Source organism: Cynocephalus volans, chromosome 9, assembly GCF_027409185.1.
Source record: "Cynocephalus volans isolate mCynVol1 chromosome 9, mCynVol1.pri, whole genome shotgun sequence".
Classification (NCBI taxonomy): domain Eukaryota; kingdom Metazoa; phylum Chordata; class Mammalia; order Dermoptera; family Cynocephalidae; genus Cynocephalus; species Cynocephalus volans.
In genome coordinates, this window is record NC_084468.1 from 127,653,662 (window position 1) to 127,681,476 (window position 27,815).

Sequence of the window (27,815 nt, forward strand, 5' to 3'; positions counted from 1 at the left end):
AGGCCTGTTCCAAAACCACTAACATGAATTCATTACTTACAGTGGGAGCTCAAACCACTGAAATAGGATTCTAGAAGGCTTTTTATTTAGGAAAAAGAACATAAAGCTGGCCTTTGGGAATAAAGCCTTGGACAGTGTGAATGCCCTAGAATGGATACCCAGGTCCTGGTTTTCAAACTACCTAATTAGATGAAATGGTGCAAGTGATTTAACCTTGATGGGATTCATCTTGAGATCTCTTTAATGAGAGAGTTTTAAGTTTTAAAGTCCTTATGGCTCTCTGATCTACTTCACATTAAAAGTCCTCAAAGCATGAAGAACATTAGATAAAACAGTCTGTGGGATCCAAAGTAGCATTTACGATCACATGTACACAGAAGTCGTGTGTATACGATAGCCTCAGCGAGAAACGTTAAGTATGTCATCGGGGCCCTACATTTAGCCGAGGACTGGGCCAAACATGCCAACAGATTCTTTTCAGTTATTCTTATCAGTCACTTCTTTGGGAGAAAAAAACTAACTCCACTAGTAAACGCAAGACCAGGAAGTAAAAGGAACAGAAGCCTCACATAGCCCCCCGCGACCATTTTAAAATTAATTAATCAGCTACAAACCTCAACTATCACTCAGTTTCACATTAGCTTGTCTAAATCTGTGTCCGAGAGAAGTGAAGCAAATCCAAATACGGTGAACATCCCTCCATTGCCAAATTGGGAAAACGGCCTTATCTCCCCATCAAAACCCAACTACCAGAAAATCACCTCCCCTGTTCAACACCCAAGTGGCAAAAGATACATTTTGTGTGCAACCCCGAAGAGGCTGGTACCGATGCTTGCGGAGATCTGGTAAACGCCAAGTCACGTATCTTTTTAGAAAAACTTTCTTTATGCAGTCTTGGTGTAGCTGGGGGAAAGGTTAATGTATTTGTATACACGGGGATGTGTAGGACTTTGTGCTTCTGGACGACCGCAAACCTGCAGCTAATGCTTCCTGCAGAACTAACGCCCCTGCATTTGCCCCCGGGGGAGTCTCTCCCCAGGAATTGTCCGCGCGCGCGCGTGTGCGAGAGAGAGCGCGAGACTTAAGATGAACGCTGATGCCGCGGCCAGCCGCTTCTCTTCGCCCACGTGGGGCTGAGGAACCTGCGTTCCTGGACAGGCACCAGCCGGGCTGGCTTCGTTCCGGGACACAGGTGTAGTCCTCGAAGGGTGGTCCTGCCCCCGGACACCTTACCCCATCCCGCCCACGCGCACGCGTCTGTGCCTGCAGGACCTTCGGCGAGGAGGGTGCCCCTGCCCGCAGCGGTCTGCAAACCCTCTCAGCCCGCTCGGCGACCCGCAGCCCCGGGGGTGTCCCCGGCCTCTAAATCAGACCCTAAGGGAGATCTTTGAGAACTGGAGCTCCACACTGGAAATCCCCGGGCAGCAAGGGTGTCCGTGCGGGTCGGGAGCGGGGAAGGGGCCGAAAGCTCTGTCCCTTCCGCTCCGGCCCACTCAGTTCGACCTCCCGGGGGCGAGGGGCGGGCCGGCGGCCGGGGTGGGGAGGCCCTGGCGGGGGCCCCTCCCTTCCCACCTCCCGCTCTTACTCACTTTCTCTCTCAGCCTCAGCTCGGCCGCCTTTAGCCGGGGCAGTGCGGAGCGGCTGAGGGCAGGAGAGAGGGGCCGGCGGGCGGCGTCGCCGGACAGCCCCGTGATCTCCGGGCCGCGCCCTCGCCAGGGCCGTGGACGCCCCCGCCCGGGTGCCGTGGCCGGGCGGGCGCTCCGGGCTCCGCTCCCTCGAGGCGGGCTCGGATGGCTCCGCGGCCCTCCCCTCCGCCCGCCGCCCCTCCCGGTCGCAGCCGGGAGGCCGCCGGGACCGGGGGGACGCGCTCGCGCCGGGCCTCCCCCTCCCCTCCCCCAGCCCGGCGGGGGCGCGCGAGCAGCGGTGACGTCAAGGGGCGCGCGGTGGCAGCACCTCCCCGCGCGCTAGTTAAAAAGAAGAAGAAAAGAGGGAGCGAAACATGAGAGGCTGTGTGAGAAGCTGCAGCCGCCGGCAGAGGAGACCTCAGCATCATCTAGAGCCCAGCGCTGGCCCTGCCTCCGCCTGCCCCGCCGCCGCCGCCGCCGTCTCTGTTCCTGCTACTGTCTCACCTAAACAGCTCCCGTTACACGGACAAGTGAACCTCTGTGACCGTCTTCTCCTCTTCTTCCTCCTCCTTTTCCAACTCCTTTTCCCACTTCCCAGCCGCAGCAGAAAGCCCCTAACCCAACTGACACTGGCACAGCTGCAAACGGTGTCATCTGAACAACTTGATCTTGCTCCTGGGGCTCCCCTCAGGCATCGGACCCATCGCCTCGGCTTTTATTTTTCGCAAAGTTGCATCGCTCTACATATTTTTGCCCCCGCCACCACCTTCGGCCTCTCGAGTGCCCTGCAGCCCCGCAGCCTCCTCCTGGAGCTGCGCCCTAGTGCCCCTGCTGGGCAGTGGCGTTCCCCCCCAGCCTCCCGCGCCCAGCCCCTGCTGCTCCGGGCAGACCATGCTGAAGATGCTGTCCTTTAAGCTGCTGCTGCTGCTGGCCGTAGCTTTGGGCTTCTTTGAAGGGGATGCTAAGTTTGGGGAAAGAAGCGAAGGGAGCGGGGCGAGGAGGAGAAGGTGTCTGAACGGGAACCCCCCGAAGCGCCTGAAAAGGAGAGACAGGCGGATGATGTCCCAGCTGGAGCTGCTGAGTGGGGGAGAGATGCTGTGCGGTGGCTTCTACCCTCGGCTGTCCTGCTGCCTGCTGAGTGACAGCCCGGGGCTGGGGCGCCCGGAGAACAAGGTAGGCACTCACCGGCCTCACAGATGCGGACTTGGCATCCTGGCTGGGTGGGGTTCCCTGTGGCTCTGGCAATGCTGGTAGCTGTAAGAAGGGCAAAACTTGTTTGGGGAGTTCTTTTAGTAACTCTTCTAAAGCGCTAACGTGATTGCGTTGTGTGTTCCTCTGGGCTGCGTAGATACCTCTCCCGCCCCGGAGTCTGCGGTGGGGATGCTGTGCAAACTTGCCTCTCTCAGAAAAGAGACGCTTCTGTGGTACCCGCATCCTGGGCTGGGTCCATACTTTAGAAGAATTGCGATGAACAGTGTGTTTTGGATCGAATCGGGCATTGGCTGCGGTGAAACTGTAAATTAAGGTGGCTGTGGTTTCCGGCTTATTTTTCTAGGGTAAAAAGATTTGTGCAGTTTTCTCCACGTGCTCGGTTAGGGAGAGGATTGATCGTAAAGGACGTTGAAGCATGGTTGGTTTATGATCCCCAGCCCCGTCAGAGGGGGTTATCTTGCATTATATTAGTTAAACCAGCGAAGAGAAACTTCTGGTATTCTGGTTAAGAACCCCAGAAATCGGCGAAAGATTTTGCTAGGGTGTGTTTATCACATCAAACTGAGACGATTCTCTGTCATTTTGTAACATAAATTCAGGCTTTCAGTGTAATGAGTTGTCTTAGAAGATCTTCTCTAGGAACTTGTTTTAAGAGTAATGACATTTACATTTTCCTTGTGTTGATAAATTTAACCAAATACGAAAAGAGTGTTCGTTGAGTGTAAAGGACAGGAGTATTTTTGAGCTTGCAGCATCTTTCTTGCCATCGGATACAGTAATGTGTGGAATCTACTGTACTCCAAGGAAAGACTGACGGACCACGTCATTAACAATCTCTGCACGTGAAATAAACAATCAGGTGTCTTTGCTCTCCCTCCCTCTCCCCATTTTAGGTTTAATTAAGAATTCCTCTGTTACAACACTGCAGTTGTCAAGGTCTGAGAGACTCTTGGAAAACTTGTGCTTCAGTCTTGCTGGCCCAGGCATAATAAAAATTAAAAAAAAAAAAAAACACCCAGGCTGAATCTAATTTTTATGCTCAGTTCACGGTAGATTTCACTCTATTCTCATGTAAACAGCTTCTACGAATCAACATATGTGTCTGGGTGGTATCTCTCACTTTGTTTTGTAACAAAAAGCCATATTGCATCATTTAATTTGCTCAAGTCATGCAAATAGGAAAAAATCAATAGGACAAAAAGGGGTCGACTTATCCTCCTCCCTACTAAACTGCTGCCCACACACAGAGTCCTGTTGCTCATGGCAAAAGAATAACAACAACACCATTGTATTTGTTAGTTGGTTCACTAATGGGTGAAACTAGAGAACATCATTCTCTTTCAGTCCCCAGCTCTGTCCAAATGTTCGTGCCTTTTGAGGGAGCATTTGTCCAACTCCTTCTATTCCCAGATGAGTGAGAACTGTCTTGCTGCAGGTTTTCAGCTGCAGCTCTCTCTTTATTCTTACCATATGCAGCAGCAGTCTGAGATTCAGGGGACAGATATTCCAGCATTTATTCAAAACAATATCATTAAGCTCCTGTGTTGCAATTAACTTACAAAATAGCTGCATTCAGATCATCTTAAAGGTTTTACTAGGAGCCCTAAAGAACCAGGAAATCCAGAGAAAGGTTTAGAAATTCAAGTATTTGTCATTAAGTCTCCCAGTGTGCAATGTATTCTGTGAGTATACTGGTGATCTGGAGACCTCTGCAAAACTGAAGTCTTCCAGGAACATGCGGAATGAAAACTTTACTCTTAACTAAATATAGTGGAGAGAAGGGGAGAGGGGATGATGGGATTCAGGGGAGTTATAACCCTTAAGAGAAGTTATGTAATTTTTTAAAATAAATCATTCTTTAGGAAGCTGAAGCAATCTGCCACGTAAGCTAACCATATTCCTTTCCGTTGTGCATGCTTCCAATCTCCAACAAACCCCTACTCATTTGGAAAATGTGTCTGAATTAAATTTGGTACACTAGACTTTGCTGGTTCCCTTATAAGTGGTTTATAAACCAATATTCGAATTGTTCAAAACAAGAGATTTGATATGGCTATGCATATGCATTCTTCACCTATGTTAGTTCTCAAGTTTTAAGTTTTTAAAACATATTATTTTGTAATAAACTTCAGTGTTCCCCTTTTTCCCTTAAGCCTTACTGGATTATAATATATGTTAGGGTCTTATTTCATAATGTGTATACAGGAAAGATGATGGCTATTTGAAAAGGCCCTTTTTTGTTTATGAAAGAAGAAAAAAAAATTCCCCAGAAAGATTTCTGCAACTTTTCAAGAAACTACAGAAGTAGCTTTTTCCTAAGGGAAGAAATTTCTTAGACAAAATAGATTGAAGCAAACTAGGTAGGAATACCGAGCATGCTCAGCTATGCAATCAAATCCAGTTTCTAGACTAACAAATTTTCTTTAATGAACTAGCATTCAGTTCAATTCTTTAGCCATGATATTATGCTTTTGTATTTTAATTTTTTGTGTATATATTGTAATAATGTCAAGTATTGTAATGAGATTGTTAACTACCATTACAAATAAGTACTGACAACATTTAGGAAATTATATTGTCATGGCAATATTTTTGCAGCTCCTAAGTACAACGTGCTAAAGGGATCTAATTCCCATCAGCCAAATTGAATCCACAACCAACTGAAATACCCCCATTTCTGAAACTTAACTTGTAGCAACGGAGGCACAGAAGTTCTCTCTACCTTGGGTGGTTTCACAGCCAAAGCTGTCAAGGAATGGGTGAAAAGTAATTGTTTTCAAGTGTGCCCTTTTACAATCATTTGTTTGCTCTGGCTCTTTCAGGGACAAAGGCTATTGTTGAACACATCCAACTAAACAAATAACTCATCCTGGGGTCCCTTTAACAGCTGCCTTAGTACAATGATCTATTTACATATTAGCCTAAAATTGAAACTGAACTCTTTAATGACATAATCCAGCACTATAGTGCAAAGACGCATGTGTTCTACCCAACAGCTGAACAACCTTGTAGGCATATGATTTTTAGAAATAACTTTTTGTGTACCAAGTGATCTTAAGGAGACATCTTAATATACTGTTATGTATTTTCTCCTTTTGTCCCCTCATCGAACCCATGTGGGTGCCTTTTTGCCCTCTTTGTTTAGTTACTTGGTAAATAAAGAGAAATACAGAAGGTCTCTGTCACCCGTTTTACTATTTGTTGATAAGCTATAGTTGTAGGCCACGCTTTACTGTGTATTCCAGGATTTATTTTACCTTTCTTCTATTGATTTTACTTTCATGTGACTGAAGATTAAAGGATGACCTGCCAGATGTTATGAATTAGTCAGCAACAGCCACAATCATTACTAGGCATGCTGTAATAATGTTTCGAAGTTTTACATGATTTCTAAAGTATATTTAGTTTAAACCACTATAATTTGATGGTTTCATATATGGCTTTTAAAAATCGAAACAGGAAATTAGCTTAAATTTCTTCTTAAGATTAATGGCATTGTCAGACATAAAGTTAAGGACCTATATAGACACAGACACATAAGCAAAAAAAAAAAGAAAAAATTACCCTATACACACCCATACTCAACTGTCTAAAACAGTGTTGCAGCTTTAGCTGAGTCAGTTTAATTGACTTCAGTAAGACTATTGGTTCATTGAAACCAAAGCCGGAATGATGGCTCTATCTATCTTCAAATAGGTATTTACACTGCAGACCTCACACAGAGCAAAATGTTACCATCCTGCTGGGCCGGAACAGCATGAAACTTTAAAAAGAATAATATTATACTTGATTTCAGATAATTTATTGAATCCTATTTCTGAAACTTTTGATGAGAGATCTTGTGGCCAGGACACATTCCAAAAATTGTAAAAGACAAAATTCTTTAGGCACTATAATCAAGCTCTTCCTGGATAGCAGCTGGGAGAGTATATGGGGATAATTTTGTTTCAGCTGTAAAAAATGGAAGCATGCATATTCTCCATAAAACCAAAGGTTTTACATTCTAGTTTTTCAGCCAGTAAAAGAGGTGGTTTCAGCATCCTGCAGTTGTTTTGTTTTTAGTGGACTGCTCTATGATAAACAAACAGAACAAAGTTGAACACTATTAATACTGAATAGATCTGGTGAGGTCTGCCAGAGTATGGACAATAAAAGACATTTAAAACATTCTTGGAATGCAATTCTAAGTGTCTGGTGTATGTTTCCTTTTAGAAAACTTTAACGATTTAAGCAATTGTCATTTAAAGAAATTGATAAAAATAAAAATGCAAATATAACTGTAATTAATAATAACTTTTCTGAATATTATAGTTATAACACATTATATATTTTTTCCAAAACAGAGTAACTTCTATTGGACTTTTAAACACTGCATGCTAAAATTTTAGCATGCTTGTATTCAATGATTTTTTTAGTTACTTTGCTCTTTCAGATCCAAATTTTTGTGATCACCTAGAATATCATTATCCTGAAAAAGAGGTCATATCTTTTACTCACCTTGTGAATGAAATATTTGCTTTAAACAGTGATCTAGAGTTTAAAATGTTATTTTTAGTTCCCAGTTATAAAGAAATAAGTGTAAATATAGTTAGGTGAATTGAGAAAAGGTTTAAAATTCAATCCCGTTATGTTGTTTTTTAGTACGAAAAATCAATGCTTCATTTAGACAGCACTGTATTTCATGTCTCAAATATTATGTTGATATTGTCTTCTATAAGTTTACAGGAGCTCCTGAAGTCATTTTTTTCAAGTTAGTACTGCATACCAAGATCTGTTCTATCTACTCATTACTGACTTCCATCAATCAATAACTCCCAAATTGGTCTTATTAAAATAAAAGACATACTGTTGTAAAACAATGATAAAAGTATGCCTGTTTTCATTAAAATTCACCAAATACTATACCAAAGCACTTTCGTTAAACTCTTGTGTTTATTCATGCATATAACATACCTGAGGAGTTAGTTAGAAAATTTTTCCTGGCTAAGGTATAATGAATAATAAAAATTTGTCTTAAACCTGTTTGATTCAGCTTGGGGTATTATTTTTATAGGATACGAAAGGCAGATATTTCTCCAATGTAGAAAACTTTCCCTATGCAGTACGTAGACTGAAAAACAGTTGAAATTTTAAAAAATGTATTTTAAGTACATTTTTGAGAATATTATATTAGGAATTTCAGGAATGAGATAGGTTTTTTCCTAAGATACAAATAGATCATGTCTTGAAAAATTCTGCTTTGCAACAGTTGGATAAAGGTATTGAGAATTTTAAAGTTAAATATCATTCAATATCTATTTTGAGGCAGAAAAAAGTGATAAATGTTTAAACAGTCTAAATACAATTGTCTTTTAATTTTTCACACCTGAAAGACAGGTTAATAGACTTTGATTTGCAGGGTAAGATGCACTGTTACACACCCCCATCCTTTGTTCTTTCACCCTAGCCTCAGGGACTATTTGTATCCTCATCAAGACATTCTATATTGTGACAGTAATTCTTGTCCGAAAACTTCATTGACTAAATTAGACTTTTCTACTTATGTGATTGCAGAAAAAAATAACTAAAATTAACGTCACATAACTGCAAAGACGTTTGTTTCTAATTTATGGCTTTCAGATATTTTCTGTTACCAACAACACAGAATGTGGGAAGTTACTGGAGGAAATCAAATGTGCACTTTGCTCTCCACATTCTCAGAGCTTGTTCCACTCACCTGAGAGAGAAGTCTTGGAAAGAGACCTAGTACTCCCCCTGCTCTGCAAGGACTATTGCAAAGAATTCTTTTATACTTGCCGAGGCCATATTCCAGGTAAAAAAAAAAAAAATGCGTAAGTTTGATAAACCACTGCAAGATATCCTAACAAGATACCTGTTCTTGAATGCTTGTTTACGAGGGTTGTGAAATTTATCTTGCCTTTCTAAATACCTATTTTATTTCATTGTTAACCTTTCTAAGTTTATAAATTTTATTGCTGCTACAAGGAGTACTGTAATTTCAATCTACTAACAGTGTACTGGTTTTGTTGAAGTGTTTTACATTTTTTGTTACTGATAATGTAGTTAGTAATCTTTGTAAAAGTTGGATCAGTACAAACTTCTTGTTGGTGTTTTCTTTACCCATCAGCATCAATATCTCTTCTATATAGCTGATACATAATTGGAGAATGCCACGGACTACTAAGATATTTCCTTAGGTAAATATGATTAGGAATCCCCAAAAGTAACACCTTACAAAGCACTTTCACATATAGTGACTAATTTGCTCCTAAAAAGTCCTGTGAGGTAGGTAGAAAGAGCTAGTCCTCTCCCTTTGACAGATGAGAAAAACTGAGCCTCAGGAGTAGTGAAATGCCTTAACCAAAGTTGTACGTGAGAAGAAGGTGCTAGGATAGGTAAACAAGTTCTTATGCATACAATGTCACAAATATACCTGGTCATTATCATATTTTGGACTCAAAAACGGTATAGTTTCTTGAGCATTGATTAATTTTATTATCAAGAGTTTGTAAACCTCGGTTGTTGTTGCTTTAGTTGGAAGAATCAGCATAGAAGAAGAAAGAATTTAACAAGAGAGACTGTTTAGTTAGGTAAAGTCACACTTAAACAAATCTACTGAAGTTAATAGTTTAAAATAGTATTTAAGGAAAAGACAACATTGAAGAACTGTAGGATGCACTTGGAGAATGTTTTTTAACTGCTATGTACATTTTGCTTTTTTCTCTGACTCAGAATAGTGTACAGTTTTGCATTTTTTTAAATAGAACTCTCATGATAACCTAAAGAAAACATTTTGACCAGGGTTGCTTGCTCCATTTGGTATAGCATAGTATGTATCTAAACCTATTCAATATGAAAATATTATTATTGTCTTTAAAAACTACGGCAGTGTTTCTGAGACCTTTCTTAAGCCAGCTGTTTCTTCGTCTTTTCCACATTCCCCAAAGCAAAAACTGGGTCACAGTTGCCTAGATGGCCTGCAGAGAAGTGATAACAGATTAGATACCATAAAAGTTTGCTGCAAACTTCAAGTCTTGAAGTTCTGCCTTTACAACTATAAGTTGAAAGTGATATCATCACTTGGCATTTTCATTTACCTTTATCTGCTTTAGATAAATACAACAGGCTATATGTGGGGACTCATCTGTGGGGGTCTCTATATATTTGAAGTTATTTTAGCTTCTAAAAGAAAACAACAAAAAAAGCAATATCCACTGAAAGAGCACTGCAAACATCTCAGAGCCAACACTGCAAGCACCTCACTCCACAGATCAACATACGTGGTGACAAATGACAAATTTATTTTTCTACAAAGTTTGTATATATGTAAAACTGCTGAAGTGCATCAAGATGTCAAGTGCTTTTGGTGGCCACCCAGGCTGCCTTGAAAGATAACCAGATGAAAGCTCCCACTCTAGAGGTGAATGGAGCAGCAAGGGTGCTTTCCAGAGACTCTGGAAGGCTTTAGCCACAAGCAGAGGGGGCTGCCCCTTTGTAAAAGCTAATATAATCATTCTAAATACTTGTCCCAAAAGTGAGCTGTAATAACACACTCTTTGCATTACTTATGTTAATCGATTTATTAGCAAGGCAGATCCTTGGCATGTAGTCACCATTTCCTAAAGTATGATGAATAAGATAGTAATCCTCCCCTCAGCCCCTTCCCCCAGCACAGAATTGTCTTTAAAATTCTAGAACACTAAGTTTTTGGAAATTGCTATAAAAGCATATTTGTAATAGTTTCATCTTCTTAAGTCTATTTAATAATATGATTTACTTTTTTCTGAAGTTCAGAATTGTGGAAAACAGCCACTTTGTGATTTATTTTTATGACACCAATCAACATATTTTAACGGCCCTCATTAATAACCTCATCTTTCTACAAATGAATAACTTGAAGAGGAAAGTACCCTAATGGATGTATTTTGCTAAAAGAATACAAATGCTGAAAGGAATTGGGAGACAGAAAATAATTCCAGAGACATCTTCATTTTTTCCCTATTGCCCAATACATGAAGAAATAAATATATAAATGATATAAGCTTTTGCTTCACCTTCATGGCTTTAAGGAAGCATGGTGCCTTTAGAATATTCATATACTTGAAAGATAGCTGCTTTCTAGAAATTTTAGTTTGGAAACAGCTATGGTCTGCTTATTTTCCCAAGAATGGGAAAATAAATTAAAAAGCAATGTAGTGAGCATACACTAGAGTTTTATTAATCATAATATTCTCCTGTTGTGAATTTACATAGGGAGGTAAATTCTCAAAACTTCTGAAAATGCCAGAATTACACCAAAAACATTCAGGAGCTCTTTGCTCAACGCCACGGGTCTTTTCTCCTACTTGAAGGAGAAAGGTAGATACTGTTCACTGAAAGACGGTAAAGTGAGCTCTGTGGAAAGCATAGCAAAGGACGTCCATTGGCCTTGTTTCTTCCTTTATATCCTATCATAATGATTTTTTTTTCACTTAGACCACCATCTGCGGTAGGTTATTGTAGTGTGAAATTCCTGCACACAATTAGTTCAATTGGTTTAATCCTGTTACTAATGAGGCCAAGGTCAAGGGTTTGATTCCACTAAGTTTCGCTAGTCCATGGCCAAGCCTCACCCCACTCAGACATCTCACACATGTGTCTCATTTGTCCCAAGGAGAGCAAACCAGAGGAAATACATCAAAATGCACTACCTCTACTAGAAAATGCTCTTGAGTACAGTCCTTAATGCTTGTGGGTCAGTGGCTCTTTTTCTTTTTTTCTTTTTTTTTTTTTTTCTTATCATGATGAGGAGCACATAGAATGAAGAAAAATAACTTTTCCATAGAATACATGCTGGGAGAAAAGAATGCAGAACACTCCACACAGAGCATTTATTTTATATGTCAGTATTTTATAGAATGCTTTGTGGTATAGCAGGACTAGGTTCACAATCCAGGAGAATAGTTACAGATCCAAGATACTTGATAAATCATGAGGAGTTAAAAAATATGTATACAGCAGTTGGAATACTTAGTGCATGTCCATCATTAGTAGACCCAACGCGATGATGATCTAGGGCAACGACCATTATGATGATCTAGAATGAGCTAAACATGCACCTTCAGTAAATGCTCTTCAGTGTATTCTTCTAAACAAAAGGCATCATTAGGTAAATTACATCTTCCCTGGCAATAAATGTTAATCCAATGTCCTGAAACCAGGTCCTTTTTAGCTCTTCACAGCAAAATATATCTTATTCATCATTGTCCACTGCAAAATAGGGTCATTTAAGGTAAAGACTTAAAGTATCAGCTGTTTCAATTCAAATATCATGATTGTAAATATATAAATATGTGGTCATTAATCTTCAGGTATTTCTTTGAAAATGATTTCTTATTTCCTATTGTTTGTCCCCAGCTAATAATTCCTTATAAAATGGTGTCAGCCACCAGCATTATTCATTAATTTTCCCTTAAGGTAGTATTTGTTTACAGACTATAATGCTGGAATACACAGATTTTTTTTTTTTTTAAGCACACTTGAAATTTCTTCTGAATTGTATTTTGAAATTTTTCTGTGACCCTGCAGACAAACATCACATTAAAGCAATTTCTCATGAGAAGGGGGAAAGGGGAGAGATTTGATAAGGAGCATAAAGAATAAGTATGATTTGTAACAATGAATATGCTAAAAAATAAATTTAAAAAATAAATAAAATTTGTTAGAAATGTCAAAAAAAGAAAAAAAAACAATTTCTCACTCACACATGTCATTAAAATATATCCATAGTATGACAATCTTTATGCATGCATAATATTGGCATGGAGATCTTGCCACCTGATGGTTAATACTTCAAAGATGTGAAAGATACGTATTTCCAAAATAAGATCTGGCCCAAAACTGTGCAAAAACTTTGATTTTTCTTCTTTTTACCTCTAAGAGACTTGTTTAGCACTATTAGGCAGTTTTTATCTGAATGCTTAGCCAAGAGTTAGTAACAAGATTAATGCTGGGTTTATATTAGGTGTATTTCATAGGAGCCTTTTAAAAATATTCAGCACAATTCTATCTCACTTAAATTAAATTAAATTATTAAATTTTGGTTAAGGAAGAAATGGAAATCCCAACCTCTCAATTTTTTTTTCTTTTCTTTTAGTCTGGTTTTTCCCCAGAATAGTTGTATAGTTTCTAAAAATTCACTTTTCCCATATTATGTCTTTCAAATGACATGGTTTTACTATGACACTAAATGTTTCTAATGAGTCTTTTTACATTTTTTCAAGGTTTTCTTCAAACAACTGCTGATGAGTTTTGTTTTTACTATGCAAGAAAAGATGGTGGGCTGTGCTTTCCAGATTTTCCAAGAAAACAAGTCAGAGGCCCAGCATCTAACTACTTGGACCAGATGGAAGAATATGACAAAGCAGAAGAGATCAGCAGGTTCATAAAGATAAATGCTCTTTAATCTTTAAAAAAAAAAAAAAAAACCCCAACTGACAAATCTTGTGGTTTTGACAGTGAATCAACTGTCTGTGCTTATGTTCAGCAGCTCTATCCTCCAGATGCTTTTTTTTTTTTTTTTCTTTTTTGCAATTTGCTTCTTTAAAGTCATAGCTTAAATGCTTTTAATACTTAGGCTACTAATCTTATATTATGAGCTTGGCTTCTATATGACTCATGTGAATTTTATGGGTATGGTTTTAAACTTGAATTTTATGATTGTTGTTAGCTTATGGTGCTGTGGAAATATTCAGCACAATTAATATTAGCAAATCAGATTTTTATAAATAGATCTTAGAACTTACTCTCTGATTGCCTTTCTGTAAGGTTTAATGATTATGAGTAAAAGCTAAGTTGCTGAAAGAGGAGAAAATGAGCTTATGAAATTTTAAAATATATTTGTGTGTTGATTCTCTCTTTTACTTTTGATAGAAGGCCGTTTTTGTTGTTTTCCATTGCAGAGATTTTAAAAGAATTCCTTAAAAGAATCATACTGTGACCCTTGGGTTAGCAGCACTTCATGAATGTCAAAATCATTGATTGCTAGAGGAAATATGTTTTGAAAAGGATGCTAAGTGCATCGCTTACCTCCTTCATCTCACGAAAAGCTTACTGGTTTCCTCTAATTTGTTTAGAAAGCACAAACACAACTGCTTCTGTATCCAGGAGGTTGTAAGCGGGCTGCGGCAGCCTGTTGGTGCTCTGCATAGTGCGGATGGCTCCCATCGTCTCTTCATTCTGGAAAAGGAAGGTTATGTGAAGATACTTACCCCTGAAGGAGAAATTTCCAAGGAGCCTTATTTGGACATTCACAAACTTGTTCAAAGTGGAATAAAGGTTGGCTATTTAAATTTTATTTATCTTTGCTCTGGCTTTGTTAATTTTACTTTAGTGTTATCTTCCTCACTGAAGGTATTTCTTTGCAATAAAAGAAAGAATATTAAAGGAGAAAATAAGGGGGCAACATAAGGAAACAATAATTATGGCAACTGAATTGGGGCAAAGGCGTTAAATTTCTGTGTTATTTGCTGATTATTGAGCAATGCAATCAGATCGATATTTTGACATGCTTTCTCTATGTAATTTACACATTTAAAATATTTTTTTGGCTTTATAAACTATTTGCTTAAATATTGTTTAACAGGCATAACACTTAGGATTGTATACCAGCATTTGCTTGTAGAAACAAAGAGGTATTTTGGTTATTTTGGCATTTGCAAATCATTCTTTTTACCATTTCTGTTTTTGAGTCTGTATCATAAAAAATGCTACCTATACTATGACTTTCTTGTACAATGTTTTTACAGGTAAGTCAGATATTTTTATCTATAATTAGCCAACTACATAATATATAAGCACATCTGTTGCCTTTTTTCTCACTTCTCTAATTTGAATTCTCATGTTAAATAATCTAAGTGTGCAAATAAAATTATTGTCAAGTTTGTTTCAAGAGTAACAGTACAATATTAGCAGTACTAAGTTATAAAGCAAATTGTGGCATTCTAAAATTAATAGACATTTAACAGCTCATGAATATTTTAGAATAAAATAAAGTAACAGTATGATTTGGGAAGAATTGGTTATCCTTTTCATCTCTTAACTAGAAAATAATCATGAGTATTTATACTCTTCTACTCATATAGGAATGAACCTCTTGCTCTGTTGTGCTCTATTCAAAGGTAAGAACACCAAAACCAGAAGGAACGAGTCAGAAAAAATATAGCTATATTTCTGATATCTATTTAGTATCTACCGGGTTAAAAAAATTAGAATGAATGGGTTAGAATACAGGTAATGCTATCTTGTTAGTGCCACTCAACCTCAAACTCATGGTGTGACAGCATCATGAAGACATACTGCATAAGAGAAGTAAACCTTTTAAGGAAAAGGACTTTGGCACCAAATCACAGATCGTTTGGAAAATCTTTTTAACTCAGTAGTTTCAACTTCCTCCCAATAAAACTTTTCACTAGAATTCACAGCAAATAATAAAAAAAAGCCTTTTTAAAAATAAAGTGTTAGTGTTTTGCATGTCAGTGTTCAAAGTACATTCTGAAATGTGTCCTGGTAATTCACTGCCAGTGGGACTAATGAGCAGAGACCAAGGATGCAGCAGCAAGTGCACCATTACTCACTGTGCTTTTCTTCTCCCTGCAGAAGTTAAACACGCTATGAAGGAAAAACTGGGGAAATATTTTTAAATTATCATCTATAATCCCATCAGTTAAAGAAAACCGCTAGTAGCATTTTTACGTATGAGTACTTTCTTCTAGTTTTTATATTAAAATTAAATGAATTATTAGTAAGTGTGGAAACACACAAAGAACATGTATTCTTTTAGCTTTTTTCCTGAGCAGCTTTAAAATAAAATGGAAATCAAATCATATGTACATCTTTTTAACTTTCTTTTTTCACTCAACAATATATCATGAGGATTTTCCCAGATATGAAAAATTTTCTCAAAAAACTACTTTTATCTCTTTTGGCTGTTTCTTTTCCTTTTTATCAGACATTTAGGATGACTCTAGTAATTTCTTTTTCCCATTGTAAATAATGTTACTTATCATTCTGGTACACATTATTTGACCTGATCATGGATGACTTTCTTAATATTCCTCCATAGAAAGAGCATTACTGAGTTGAAGGATATATAGCATAATACATATTGCCAATTTGCTTTAAAATATATTTTAAAATATTTGAGAGAATGATATATAGTTTTCAAATATTATTTGAGTAAAAATGTTGGTATTAAAAAGATATGTGTAATAAAATGTAGATATAAAAAGGGCTCAGAATACTGGAAAATTTGTTACAAGAAGTAAAAAACTGATGTTCTAGTTTCTACTTCAATTAATTTATTTATTTTAATTTATTTGTTTTGGTGGCTGATTGGTATAGGGATCTGAACCCTTCACCTTGGTGTTGTAATACTGAGCTCTAACCAACTAAGCTAACCAGACAGCCCCTTCTTTTTCAATTTAACTGCCTTTTAAATTGGGATTGTTTCAGAGTTCCTGTGTTTCAATTTACACCAATTTTCTGAGATACTGAATGAAAGATTCATTGGAATATTCTGTTTTAACATGGAGATATTTCATCATGCAGTAAAATTGTACAAGCAAGGATATAGCAGTGCCATAGTTCTATAGTATGTGTGTTCTGCAGGCCTTTAGGAATTCTGCAGAACTCGGTCAAACTTGCAAGAGAATTTGCAAAATGTGACTTTCCTTTCTCAGAAGAGCTCTACAGCTTCTGAGACTTAAATTTCAAAATCCATTATTCTAGTGAACTGATATACATATTTTAAAGTTCAGTGTTTTAAATCATTCAGTGTTTGGCACTAGTGATATCAAAATAAGAATATATCACATGGATATTTGAGTGTGTATATTGAGTAGTGAGACCACATTCTTATTACCTCAGGTAGGTTATGCTGCAGGTGCAGCTGGCCTTTTTCTCAGTGTCTATGGAACTCCTGGATTGGATTTGTTAGAAGAGGCTACAGATGATACTATGGGTCAGATGCCAGCACATTCATTAGTTGATCATACCACGATTTTGGTGATATGCCCCTAAGAGACTTATAAAGTGAAAGCATTTTCACAGCTGTTTCACAGTAATTTTTTCAGGCTTCTTTGGTATATGAATAGTTAATGTGTTGTGGCAGTATTTTGCGTAAATAATGCAAATAAGCATTTTCATAAATTATTATATATATTACCACTTCTCTATTCTTTCAGTTTTAAAATCCTGAGAGAGGGCATAAAACTGCTTAACAGACCAAGCTATTTATTGCAATACTCAAATTACAGACTTTATAATACATACTGAACCCAACCTACACATGCTTGAAATGAAAGTGATACAAACCACAGTGGTGACCCCCCCATATGCAGTGACATTAATTAATAACCAGTAGGAGTAAATTAAATCAGACATAAAGAGGAATTCCTGATTACAAGAATTTTTGAAAACTAGTGCTGGCTATAAAAAAAAAATCTGGAATTCCTTCTCTGCAATTTGTTAATTAAGAATTGATAGTGATTTCCATCACATGGTAAAGGCTGACCTTTTCTGTGGCAAGGAGCTGGACTTGGTTGATCTCCTTAAACGTCTCCCAGCCTTGATCCTTAAAACTGCTTGAGAAGGATGTCATCAACAAAGAGCCGATGATTAGGGAACATGGACAACTCTTTCCTAAATGGGTCCTGACTGAAGCTAAAATTATGATGTCTTATTTTTAAACACCAAGATTGTGCTGCTTAAATGGTAGGAGATTGTAGCACCTTGGGGGCTTAACTGTCTGTGGTTTATGGAGCAAAAGTTATCTGTAAATATGCAAAGCACAAGTTAAAGAATTGACTTCTTTTAGCTACAGAAAACAAGTTGTAGAGTTGAGACCAAAGAATAAGTTAGAAATATGTTTTAAAAATATGTAGTGATTTCATAGATCTTTGCTGATAGTGCACGGCGCAAACTAATCTCTAATACCTATGCTGTGACGAATGGCCCAAGTGTCAAACTGGTGAACAAACTTTAAAATCTTCACCTGGGGGGTGTGTGTGTGTGTGTGCATGTGTGCACATGCACATGCATTGTTATTATTGTTGTGTTGTTGTTGTTTAATTCCAAAGAGGATATTACAAAAATTGTACTATTTCCATGGGAAAAAACTTCTTTAAGATACAGGGGATTGGAAATCTTTAAATTGAGCTTATATCTGAATTCTGAATCAGAGCTTCTGGCAAGTACTAGAAACAGCTTCATCTGTCTGAAGTACTCAGCAATGACAGACCAGTGGGGTTTTCAAGAATGGCTGCACCTGGGAGCTTTCAAAAATTCTGATACCCAAATGGAATCAGAATATCTGGGGTTGAGACCCAAGCATTGATATGTTTTTAAAGCCTTCCCAGGTAATTTTAATGTGTAGTCAATTTGAAAACCACTGATCTAGACTGAGCCAAACCAGTCTACAACCAAGTCCTATTGGTGACATGACCACTAAGAGCAAATGATTGGATATCAGTTGTCATTTGCCCTGTACCTCTACATATTACTTGTCCTATTTGAGTGAGGAGATGAGTTAACTCTGGCAGCATGTAAGACACTTGATATAAAGTTTTCAAAAATGGTATTTAAAAACCTCAGTGGTTAGTTCTAATTGGGAAATTGCTTTACCTGTTAATTCTTTTCCTGTTTTTGTTCCATTTTGGAATCTGATGCTCAGTCAGTAGGCAAAATTGTTATTGTTCTGGTTCCTAAAATATGTTGTTTATTATTATATCTGTAAATCCTTGTTAAAATGACAAGGACACCAAAAGGTACTTTGGAGTCATTTCACCAAAGTGCCCCTGACTACCAAGGATCTGAAAGTCAGCCTTAGCTATGCATGTGTGCAGAAGGAAGGATAAGCCTGCACCTGTCACCTACAGGGTGGCCCATCAAGGAAACTAACAAGCACCGCTCTCTGCCACTCAGTTCTCGTGAGCAGGCAGAGGACGGAGAGGTTCACACCCTCAGCAGCTCTCAGCTTGCAGTTTGCAGCAGACAAAGCTGAAAGGCTTGTCTATCATTGGAACAAGTGTCACTGGACTCCTGTCCCTCTCTATCTACTTGGATCCTCATTTCAAAAGATGCTTTTTGAAGCAGTCCTTTTACCAGGGGAGGAGAGCACATAAGGCTGAAAGCTGCTGATTGTGCGGGTGACTGAACCCATTGAGGTGGGCCTCTTGAGAGACAGCGGTCCTGGTGCCCTGGAGTCACAGGAGCATGCGGAGGAGGATGCGGAGTCTGCTGAGGCAGGCCCCGCCGCCGGGACAGCCTCTGGTTGCACATGCTTGTAAATCACATGCATAATTATGAGCACTGAAAGTTTAGTGAAACCCAAGTGTTCATCCACCCATTGGGGCTGATGTTCTCTTTTTCTGAACTTTGTCAGAGACCTAACCTCTTGCGTTTTTCTCTTTGATTTGCAGTCTTATGGCAGCCCGTGAAATATTAGTGTATTTTCGCTTGAGTGAAATGAGTCAAAACAGAGAGGGAGGCAATTTACTTTTCAAAAGTAGTACTGGAAACATAGCATGTGAATATATATATATATATATATATATATATATATATATATATATATATATATATATATACATACACATATATACACACACACACACACATATACATATGGTGATGATTGGGCCATGTATCAAATGCTTCCTCAGAAAAATTGGTAGAACTCTGCTTTTAAGCATGCTTTAGGTTAGAGGAAAGCATGTGTTCAGTTGAAAGAAAGTAGCAAATTATATTTCGTAAATATTGCAATATAAGAATCACCATTCTGGAACATTTTTGTATATTACATAACATTTTAAAAGTTTATAAGATATCAAATTACTGCTTGGAAGTTATTAAGCCTAATCTAAAAGAGTTGCTATAGTGGTAAAAATGAACATTAAATGCACTCATTTGAAAAGTGGTAGAAATTGTCTTCCCCCACATAAAAACTTTTAAGTATGTTCCTTTTTTCTAGTTTCAAATTCTGGTTCCAAGCCATTCGGTTAAAAAGTAAACAAAATATGGATCTGCAAGTTAAATTTTGACTGCAGTTATTTTTAATTTGAAGGTAGTAAATGACATGGCCTTGAACCCAACTATCTCTATTTTATTGAGGGTTGCTGACAGTTTACATCAGAATGCTCTGCACTCTGTGAAAAACATCATTTTCAATTTTTATATACACTTAATCTCATTTTATATCTATTATGAATGACCGGAAAGAAAAATTATTTTTCGTAAAGCAAAAAGTCCCCTAGTAATGTGAAATAATCACAGCGTAAGTTTTTGTTTAAGTTAGTTTTTGCTTCTGGTATTCTTTCATTACTTTAGAATTTTCTATTCTACTGATAACCTCTTAATAAATATACATAGCTATATATGAGGGTATTTCAAAAAGTTTGTGGAAAAATAGAATTAAAAGATAATTACAGACCTTTTCACAAACTTTTTGAAGGACCCTTGTATATGGTTTTTGCCAGTTCGGGCAGTTCAATCTGTAAATTACTTTCCATCAGCATTGTGCTTTTCACTGAGGCAGGAACTGGATGGCCTGTGCAGGGTTCCTCCACTGGAGAAAGGCCTGCCTTCTCTGACGTTTTAGATCCCAGAAGTCTGCTGAGGTGAGGAAAATTTTTACATTAGCGTCTTTATATTTACCTAAGACTTGAAGAGCAAAGGAAATAGAGGCTATAAATCTGAGAAATCTTATGGCAATCATTTAAAACAAATGAGAAACCAAGAAATCTGGATACTAGGAAAAGTCTCTGCCATCTTTAAAAAGCATCTCTGCAAACATGGTATCTATCCACTGTCTCTTACAGACTACCTCTGACAAGAAAAAGAAAACGACCTGTCGGTGATACCAGTTGTCACTGCTTTCTGGTGGCTATATTACCTCATGAGAAGAAAATAGCAAGCGTCACAAAACTATCTCTAAATGGCAGAGGATAGCACAGCATTCCCTTTTAAAGATACCCAATATCTTTTCTTCCCCAATACTGTAGTCTTTGTATGTGTGCAGGTGGTGAAAACACTTAAGATATAACCTCTTGGCAAAATTTCAAGTATACAATATGGTCCAATACTACAGTCTTCAAGCAAGCCATGCTGTTAGCAGGGATACCCTGGTCTTTTTTCTTATTAATCATTGCCACTGTTTTTAAAGCACATTGCTAAGTCATTATATAGATTACCTATGTAATCCTATGGCAACCCTGTGAGGGAGGTATTAATATTCCCATTTCACAGCTAAAGAGACTGAGGCCCAGAACTTAAGGAAACTGCCAATGTAACACAACTAGTAAGTGCCAGAGCCAGATGTCAAATGCAGGTTGTCTGATACCGTGTTCTCGCCATGGGGCTGTGCTGCTGTGTGCCTTTGACGAGCAGCACCACATAAGAGGAAAGACTGTGGAGCATGTTCAATAGACAGAGCATGAGGAGGCTGAGGGTCTGGGATTTAGGGATAAGCCTGCAGACCTGGGATCTGGTCATGGTCTCCCACCACATACTGGCTGTCTGGCCGTTGGCAAGTTATTTAACCTCCCTAGGTTAGTTTCATCATCTACTGAATATAGGTAACAAAAGGTCACATCTAGCACTTTGCATGCACAATCTCACGTACATGTGAAGTGCTTTATAAGCAGTAGCTATTATCATCTATCATACTAGCATGAAAAGGAGGGAAAGGAAAGGAAAATATGCCCAGCCCCAGAATGACTCACAAGCTCTAGTGACCACTGTTAACTCTACTCCCTGGTACTTAAACAATCCTCCTTAAAATGGGTTTGAATGATAACTTATGGAAAATTTGTAATAGTGTTGGCATTTGCACCAAAATTATATGGCAGTCCCATGGAAACGAAGTTATATTGATGCATGTGTGTGGTTTTTCTTTGCCTCGAAAAGATAAACCTAAGATATATTTTTTATTTAAATGTGTTATTAGAGAAGAACTACACTTTCATTTTTACAGCATCACCTTTTGACATTAGGTATATGGTATTGCTACCTACTTTATTATGCAAAAGCCCCCCAGTTCTGGAGTTTCTCACAACACATGCCTAACGATGATTAAGCACAAAGCAGCTGACCCATAAGTACTGGAGCAACCTTTCATCAGAATTCTCTTGCTTTCATAGTAGTTTTTCTCAACTTGGATATTACAGTAATGTAGGTCTTTTTTTGTGTTTATTTTGGAACATAGTTTGTGTCAATCTGCCATAGAGTTAATAAATTGTAGGATTTGCAAAGGAAATATACTGAGACTGAAAACTAAGAAGGCACATATTTTTGCCCACTAGCAACTATTGCTCAAAGCACAGATGTAGACTGTCGGGAGTTGGGAGGGGGGGAAATTGGGTAAAGTTGCTATAAAATTAACATGTAATGTCGTGTTATAGAGAGTGTATTACTCAACAAATTATTTTTTTAAAAAAGCAGATCAGTAAAACATGACATGAAGTCAGAGAAGAGAGAACTTTAAAGGAAGGTTTTAAAGTTAAATAACAACAGCAGATATCAGTAAACTTATCAGTAAAATATGCTAAAGATCAGGAATAAAAAATACTTAAATGGAATGGCCTCAACTACCTCCCATCTCAAACCTCAGGCTTCAGCAGACCCTCTCCCTATCACATTGGCTCAACATTTTATTGAAAGTCTAAATCTGCAGGCAAATTTGCTCCTTGGTTTGTGCCTACCTTACTATGACTGACTTTGGGAGTTTGTTTATTGTAGCATGTTGCTTTTAACATACTTCTTTCATTTTTACATTTATATAGTAAACATATACTTATATTTATTTTATTCAGTATATAATATTTATATATAATAAATATGTACAATAGTTATCAATTACTACAATACATTTTAGTATATTTGTTGGTAGTAGTCATTAATTGACGTTTAGTTATTTGAAAGTCTGTGATTATGCTGAACTATAATAATATCAAAGTGGCCAGAACTAGGGACATACCTAATCTAAAGTATTTCAAAAGAAGGATCATTGGCTAGAAATTAAAATCATCTTTAGAGTTTTCATTCAACATATGTTTTGAAAAATAAGATGTCATTTATACAGACCATTCTGTAATGTGTTTTCATGACAAAAGCTTGAGAAAATTTTCTTCTAAATCATGTAATTTTCTATCCCAGCATAACTTTGTAATTCCAGGTGGCAATGCATTTGTTCACAGTGGCACTCAGGAATTACCATCAAAAGACAGGTAAAATTTGAATCCTTTAGTGAATTTCCATTTTATGCTATCTGGGCAAGCCATATACAATTTAATTTTAAATTCATTCATTTACTCATTTTAAATATTGTACAGGAGGGCCGGCCGGTGGCTCACTCGGTAGAGTGCGGAGCTGATAAATATTGTACAGGCCTAAACTTCAAATCAGAGAAAATCAATTAAAAAATAATGATTTTTTAAGATAAAATATGCACTAATTACTCTATCATATCTATATGTAGTAGGACAAGAACAAAAAAAGAGAACATTAATGAATTTGATCTTAACTAATTCCACCATTGCTAGCAGTTGAAATTATTTAGCGTGATTGTAGAACTGGATCCAGTAAACTGAAGCTAACACAAATATCAAACATTATGAAAAAGGATCTTAACTTTATACATGGTCACAAAATTCTTAAGAAAAGAAGCTTCAAACATACAAATATTGAATATACTGGCTTTCTCTTTAAGAATAGCTAAATTATTTACTTTTTTAAAACTCTAATAAGCTGTGTCTAAACCAGCTTCTTATTCTAAAGCACCTTTGATCCAAATGGATCACAAACTTAAATAAAACGACATCTGTCCTCAGGCTGTTTCTAGATAGGGAAAACACATCTGTTCCACAAGAATCCTTAACCAACAGTTTGAAGCAGTTCAGAAGAATTCCTTTAAAAAAAAGAAAGGAAGAACTGTGTACATGGTGCAAATGGACCGTGCCTGAGGTAGGAAAAAAATCGGGAAAGCGCTATCCTTAAGAGGATTAAAAAGATAACTAAATTTAATTCCCATTAAATTCTTAGGCTTTCATGAAAGATTTGGTGATGAGGCTCCCACAGTGTAGACATCTTTGTGGATGTACGTGAACACACCTGTTCAGGAAAAGCGAAACAAAACTTGAACCGACTTCCCTCTACACACAGGTCACCAAACATCTGTCATAAGTTATCAATTACTACCCTAGACTGCACTCAAGCCTGTGACCTGAGCTTGAGAAAGCCATGAAGCTCATTCTCTTCTCCAGTCTGTAGGGTTTTTTTTTCCCCAGCATCACTATTAAAGCTTCTGTTTAAATCTCCTGGGATTTGGAAGATCAGATGACCCCATGGCATTAATAATGTATTTACACCCTGGTTTCTATGTACATCACCCTGGGGCTGATCTTACTTAGGCTTCCTTGACTTGCAGGGAAGTGGCTTGCTCCACCAAAATGCTTTACCCAGTAGTTGGCATAGTTCCTTAATTGCATAAGTTCCTTAATTGCAACTTACAGACAATGTCTCCTTGTCCAGGGAGGATGTGTTTTTATTAAGATTTTGGCTTTAAGTAAATGTCAATACATATAAAACTTTTGGGCAAATAAACAAATAAATATACAAAAAAGTCCTCTGGGCATAACTAGGTGAACTTCCTCCCTTGGGAAGAATTAATTATTCGAAGTCCTACTAAGTAAAACTTATGGTGACAGCATCAACTGTCAGAATGTCAGAACCTTTGATCCCTTGTGGGTCAAATTCCTGTAATGTCCTACCTGAGCTGGGTGCATGTGAGAACTAATCACTGTAAGGCCACTGCTGATACAATGGCACAATTTTGTAACTAAGTGGCTGTGTGACCTAGAGCAATCTACTTAACCTTCTGGGATCTCCGTGTTCTCATCTTTAAAGTCAGAGGACTTGAGTAAATAATACCTTAGGTCTTTTCTTGCTGTAAAATTCTGTGAAACAGAAAATATTCAAGTTTCCAACTGTTTCCAAGAGAATTACAGTAAGTGGTTCAATGGTCAGTGTGAGTCAGTGACTCAGGTGCTGGATGATTCGATGTTTGCCCAGGCGCAGAGTCTGGGGTTTACTTTGCTTTATTCTGATTTTTTTTCTTTGTAATGATACAGAAACCCAGTCAGCATCCCCCAGTGCAGAGCCCATGTGGGTGCCTTTCCACATTGACAAGTAGGTGTACTCATCTTTCTGTGTGGTCATTATTGCCCCAGTTAAACTTTAAAAGCTGCAGTAAGTCAGCGTGTAGTGAGACTTCAGGTTTAACAGCAAGATAATGTCTTGAATGTGGAGGGATAACAGAGCAGTAATTGTTCGAACTTGGGTTTGTAGGTAAAGATATGCCATGACCTTGGAGCGGACAGTGCTTGGTGTACCAGGAGAGGAGAGCAGTATGGAGCTGAGTGAAGGAAGAGCAGAGTAGTAGGACGAGCTGGGGTCTCAGAGCTGAGCATCTGTGTGTCGGTGGGTCAGGAAGCATGCTTCACACAGTATAGGGGCTTACAGGCCCTACCAAGGTCTTTGGCTTTTACACTGAGTGAAATGGGAAATCACTGGAGAGTTTTGAACAGAAGAGTCTGGCCTAAACTTTTTTAACAAAATCAATAGCAGCCATGCAGAGAGTAGGCTCGGAGGGGCAAAGGTGGAAGCAGGGATATAGGGTCTGACACTGACTTCTAGTTCCGGCTCTGCTATAAATGTGCTTTGTGCCCAGAAGCCAGTCATGTTACCACTCAAGCCTCTATTTTTCACCTGTCAAATGAAAGAATTGTTAATATCTGAGGTTCCTTTCAGTTCCAACTTTCAGTGGGTCAATGTTTAGAGGAATATTTAGAAATTTCCCCTATTAAACATAAGCATTTTTAGACATGGTGTTTCCCAATTTTATACCTTCTTTCTCATAGTTTTAAAGTGCAAATTTTGAAACTCAGTAGGTTAGCAGCATAGGGTATTTAATCGGTTTCGGTGAAAGGTTGTAAATTACAGGAAAATGTCAATCACAGTAATGTAAAGAAGAGGGCTCACTCTCTGCCAGTTGTGAATGGTAATTCATGAAAATGGCAACCACAACTAAAGACTTTTGAGTAATGTGCACACACATATATGTTTCTGCTAGGGAAAATCACATTTGAAGAGGGAAAAGGGAATCAGATGATTATTTATTAAATGGATAATTATACTTGGATTTAGTGTATAAAGGTCAAAATCCATGTGTCCCCAAGTCAGAGAGGATTAAAATGATAATGGAATGTAAAAATATAGCCTCTAATAAGGAAGATATGGAAATGTTATTTCAGGGAATTTCTAACTTTTTAAATTATAAAATAATGACCTTACTAATAAAGTACACATAATTCACTCTCAAGAATAGAATATTCCCAAACCTCCACAGTGGGTCTCTTCTTTGTTGTTGCTATTTGAACAAGTAACCTTTTTTAACACATCAGTCTTTCAGGCTGTATGTTAAGCTGGCAAAGAACTGTCTCTTTTTCTACCTGCATTTAATTTGGTGGTGGATAGAGTAAATTAGATGTGAAAAATTGAAACGGGAAAGAGGGTGATGCTTGATCATTTTACTTGCACATTTAAAGATTTCAGTGCTCTGGGTTTCCTTGAAAGAATTCCATGGTGACAGTTAACCTAACTTGTTCCAAAAAAATCCTCTGTTTGGAATGAATAATTTTCATTGTGGGTGTTCCTTGAAACTGTATGCCTCATCCCTGTTATTACTGAGATGTGTGCTGTGCATCTGAAAGAAAGTACCAGGTTCATTTCCATGTACTGTATAGATTAGAGCTGTATCCCACACACAGTGTCCAATAATCAGTTTTAATTTCATCCAATGTACATATATTTTAACTTTTAGCAATTTTTAAATGTGCAGAAGCCATCTCTACATAATATTAAACCAAATATTTTATGTCAAAATGACCAAAAAACTAAAAGCAAGAGATTTTCTTTAATCAGGAAATAGCTTTTCCTGCAAAAAAAAAAAAAAAAAAAAAAATTTAAGTCAACTTTCTTGGCTTGGTTTAAATGGCATCTTCATTTTTCTTTGAGGTAATGTGAATGCATTTTTCCTCCAGTGTGGGAAAAAATTGGACTAGAAAACATGGAAAAGGATATAACTAACTTGGTAACTACATTCTCCTTTTTATTAGGCTGTGTTGTCTATTTGGATTTCTGGAGGTTTTTTTTTTTTTTAACCAAATAAATCAATTAACTAATTAACTAATATTCCTTCTAAGATTTAATTTGGTGAATAGACTATATGTGCTTTTCATCAGAGCACACATCTTTTTAAGTCTGAAACCACCACACACAAAGAATTTAATTCTGACAGACATTTGTTCTCAGCATAAATACTTTAGGCCCAATAGTCTACCCCACTTAATCATGTTTCTTAAAAGTGAATTCCAGAAGACTTGAGACCCCAAGTGACCCCTGGTAAGGTGAGTTGTCAGTAAATTACTTTTATGATGTGCCCTGGGGAAGCAGGTCTGCTAGAAACTTGGTAGGGAGCTGGCCCCCTCTTGCCTGTAGGGGATGACCTTTAACTTTATCTAACCTTTGCATTTCTAATTCTAAATTTCTGGGAGGCAGACTGTCTCATTGTTGGATATCATATTAAAAGACCTCTCCTGTACCCAGAAGACAGTGTTAACCACAAATTTGTTGTTTAACTTCCAGATGAAGCGTGCCAGCAAGCATTTTATTTCTATGATTTAATTTTAAATACCAGAAATAGAAATGAGTTCAAAACGAATTCAAAGTTAAATTACGACTGACTTGAATGACAGCTGGAAAACACTACAGAACATGTAATCCCTCTGATTTTGCTCATTTTAATTTATTGTGGCACTTGAAAATTTATAAGAACCATTAGAGATGAATGAAGATATTGCATCACAATACATTTTTTCCACAAAA

At 37.7% G+C, this 27,815-nt stretch overlaps 1 protein-coding gene across 1 annotated transcript in view; it reads left to right on the forward strand.

Annotated features, from left to right (window-relative positions):
- Positions 1 to 2,516: 2,516 nt before the first annotated feature.
- The window catches only part of HHIP (hedgehog interacting protein), an 81,064-nt gene continuing 55,765 nt past the window's right edge, over positions 2,517 to 27,815 (forward strand). Inside the window, exons 1-4 of the mRNA XM_063108562.1 lie at positions 2,517 to 2,798; positions 8,457 to 8,649; positions 13,100 to 13,256; positions 13,952 to 14,153. Of these exons, the coding sequence (XP_062964632.1) occupies positions 2,517 to 2,798; positions 8,457 to 8,649; positions 13,100 to 13,256; positions 13,952 to 14,153 (834 nt within the window). The remainder of the gene's footprint in view (positions 2,799 to 8,456; positions 8,650 to 13,099; positions 13,257 to 13,951; positions 14,154 to 27,815) is intronic.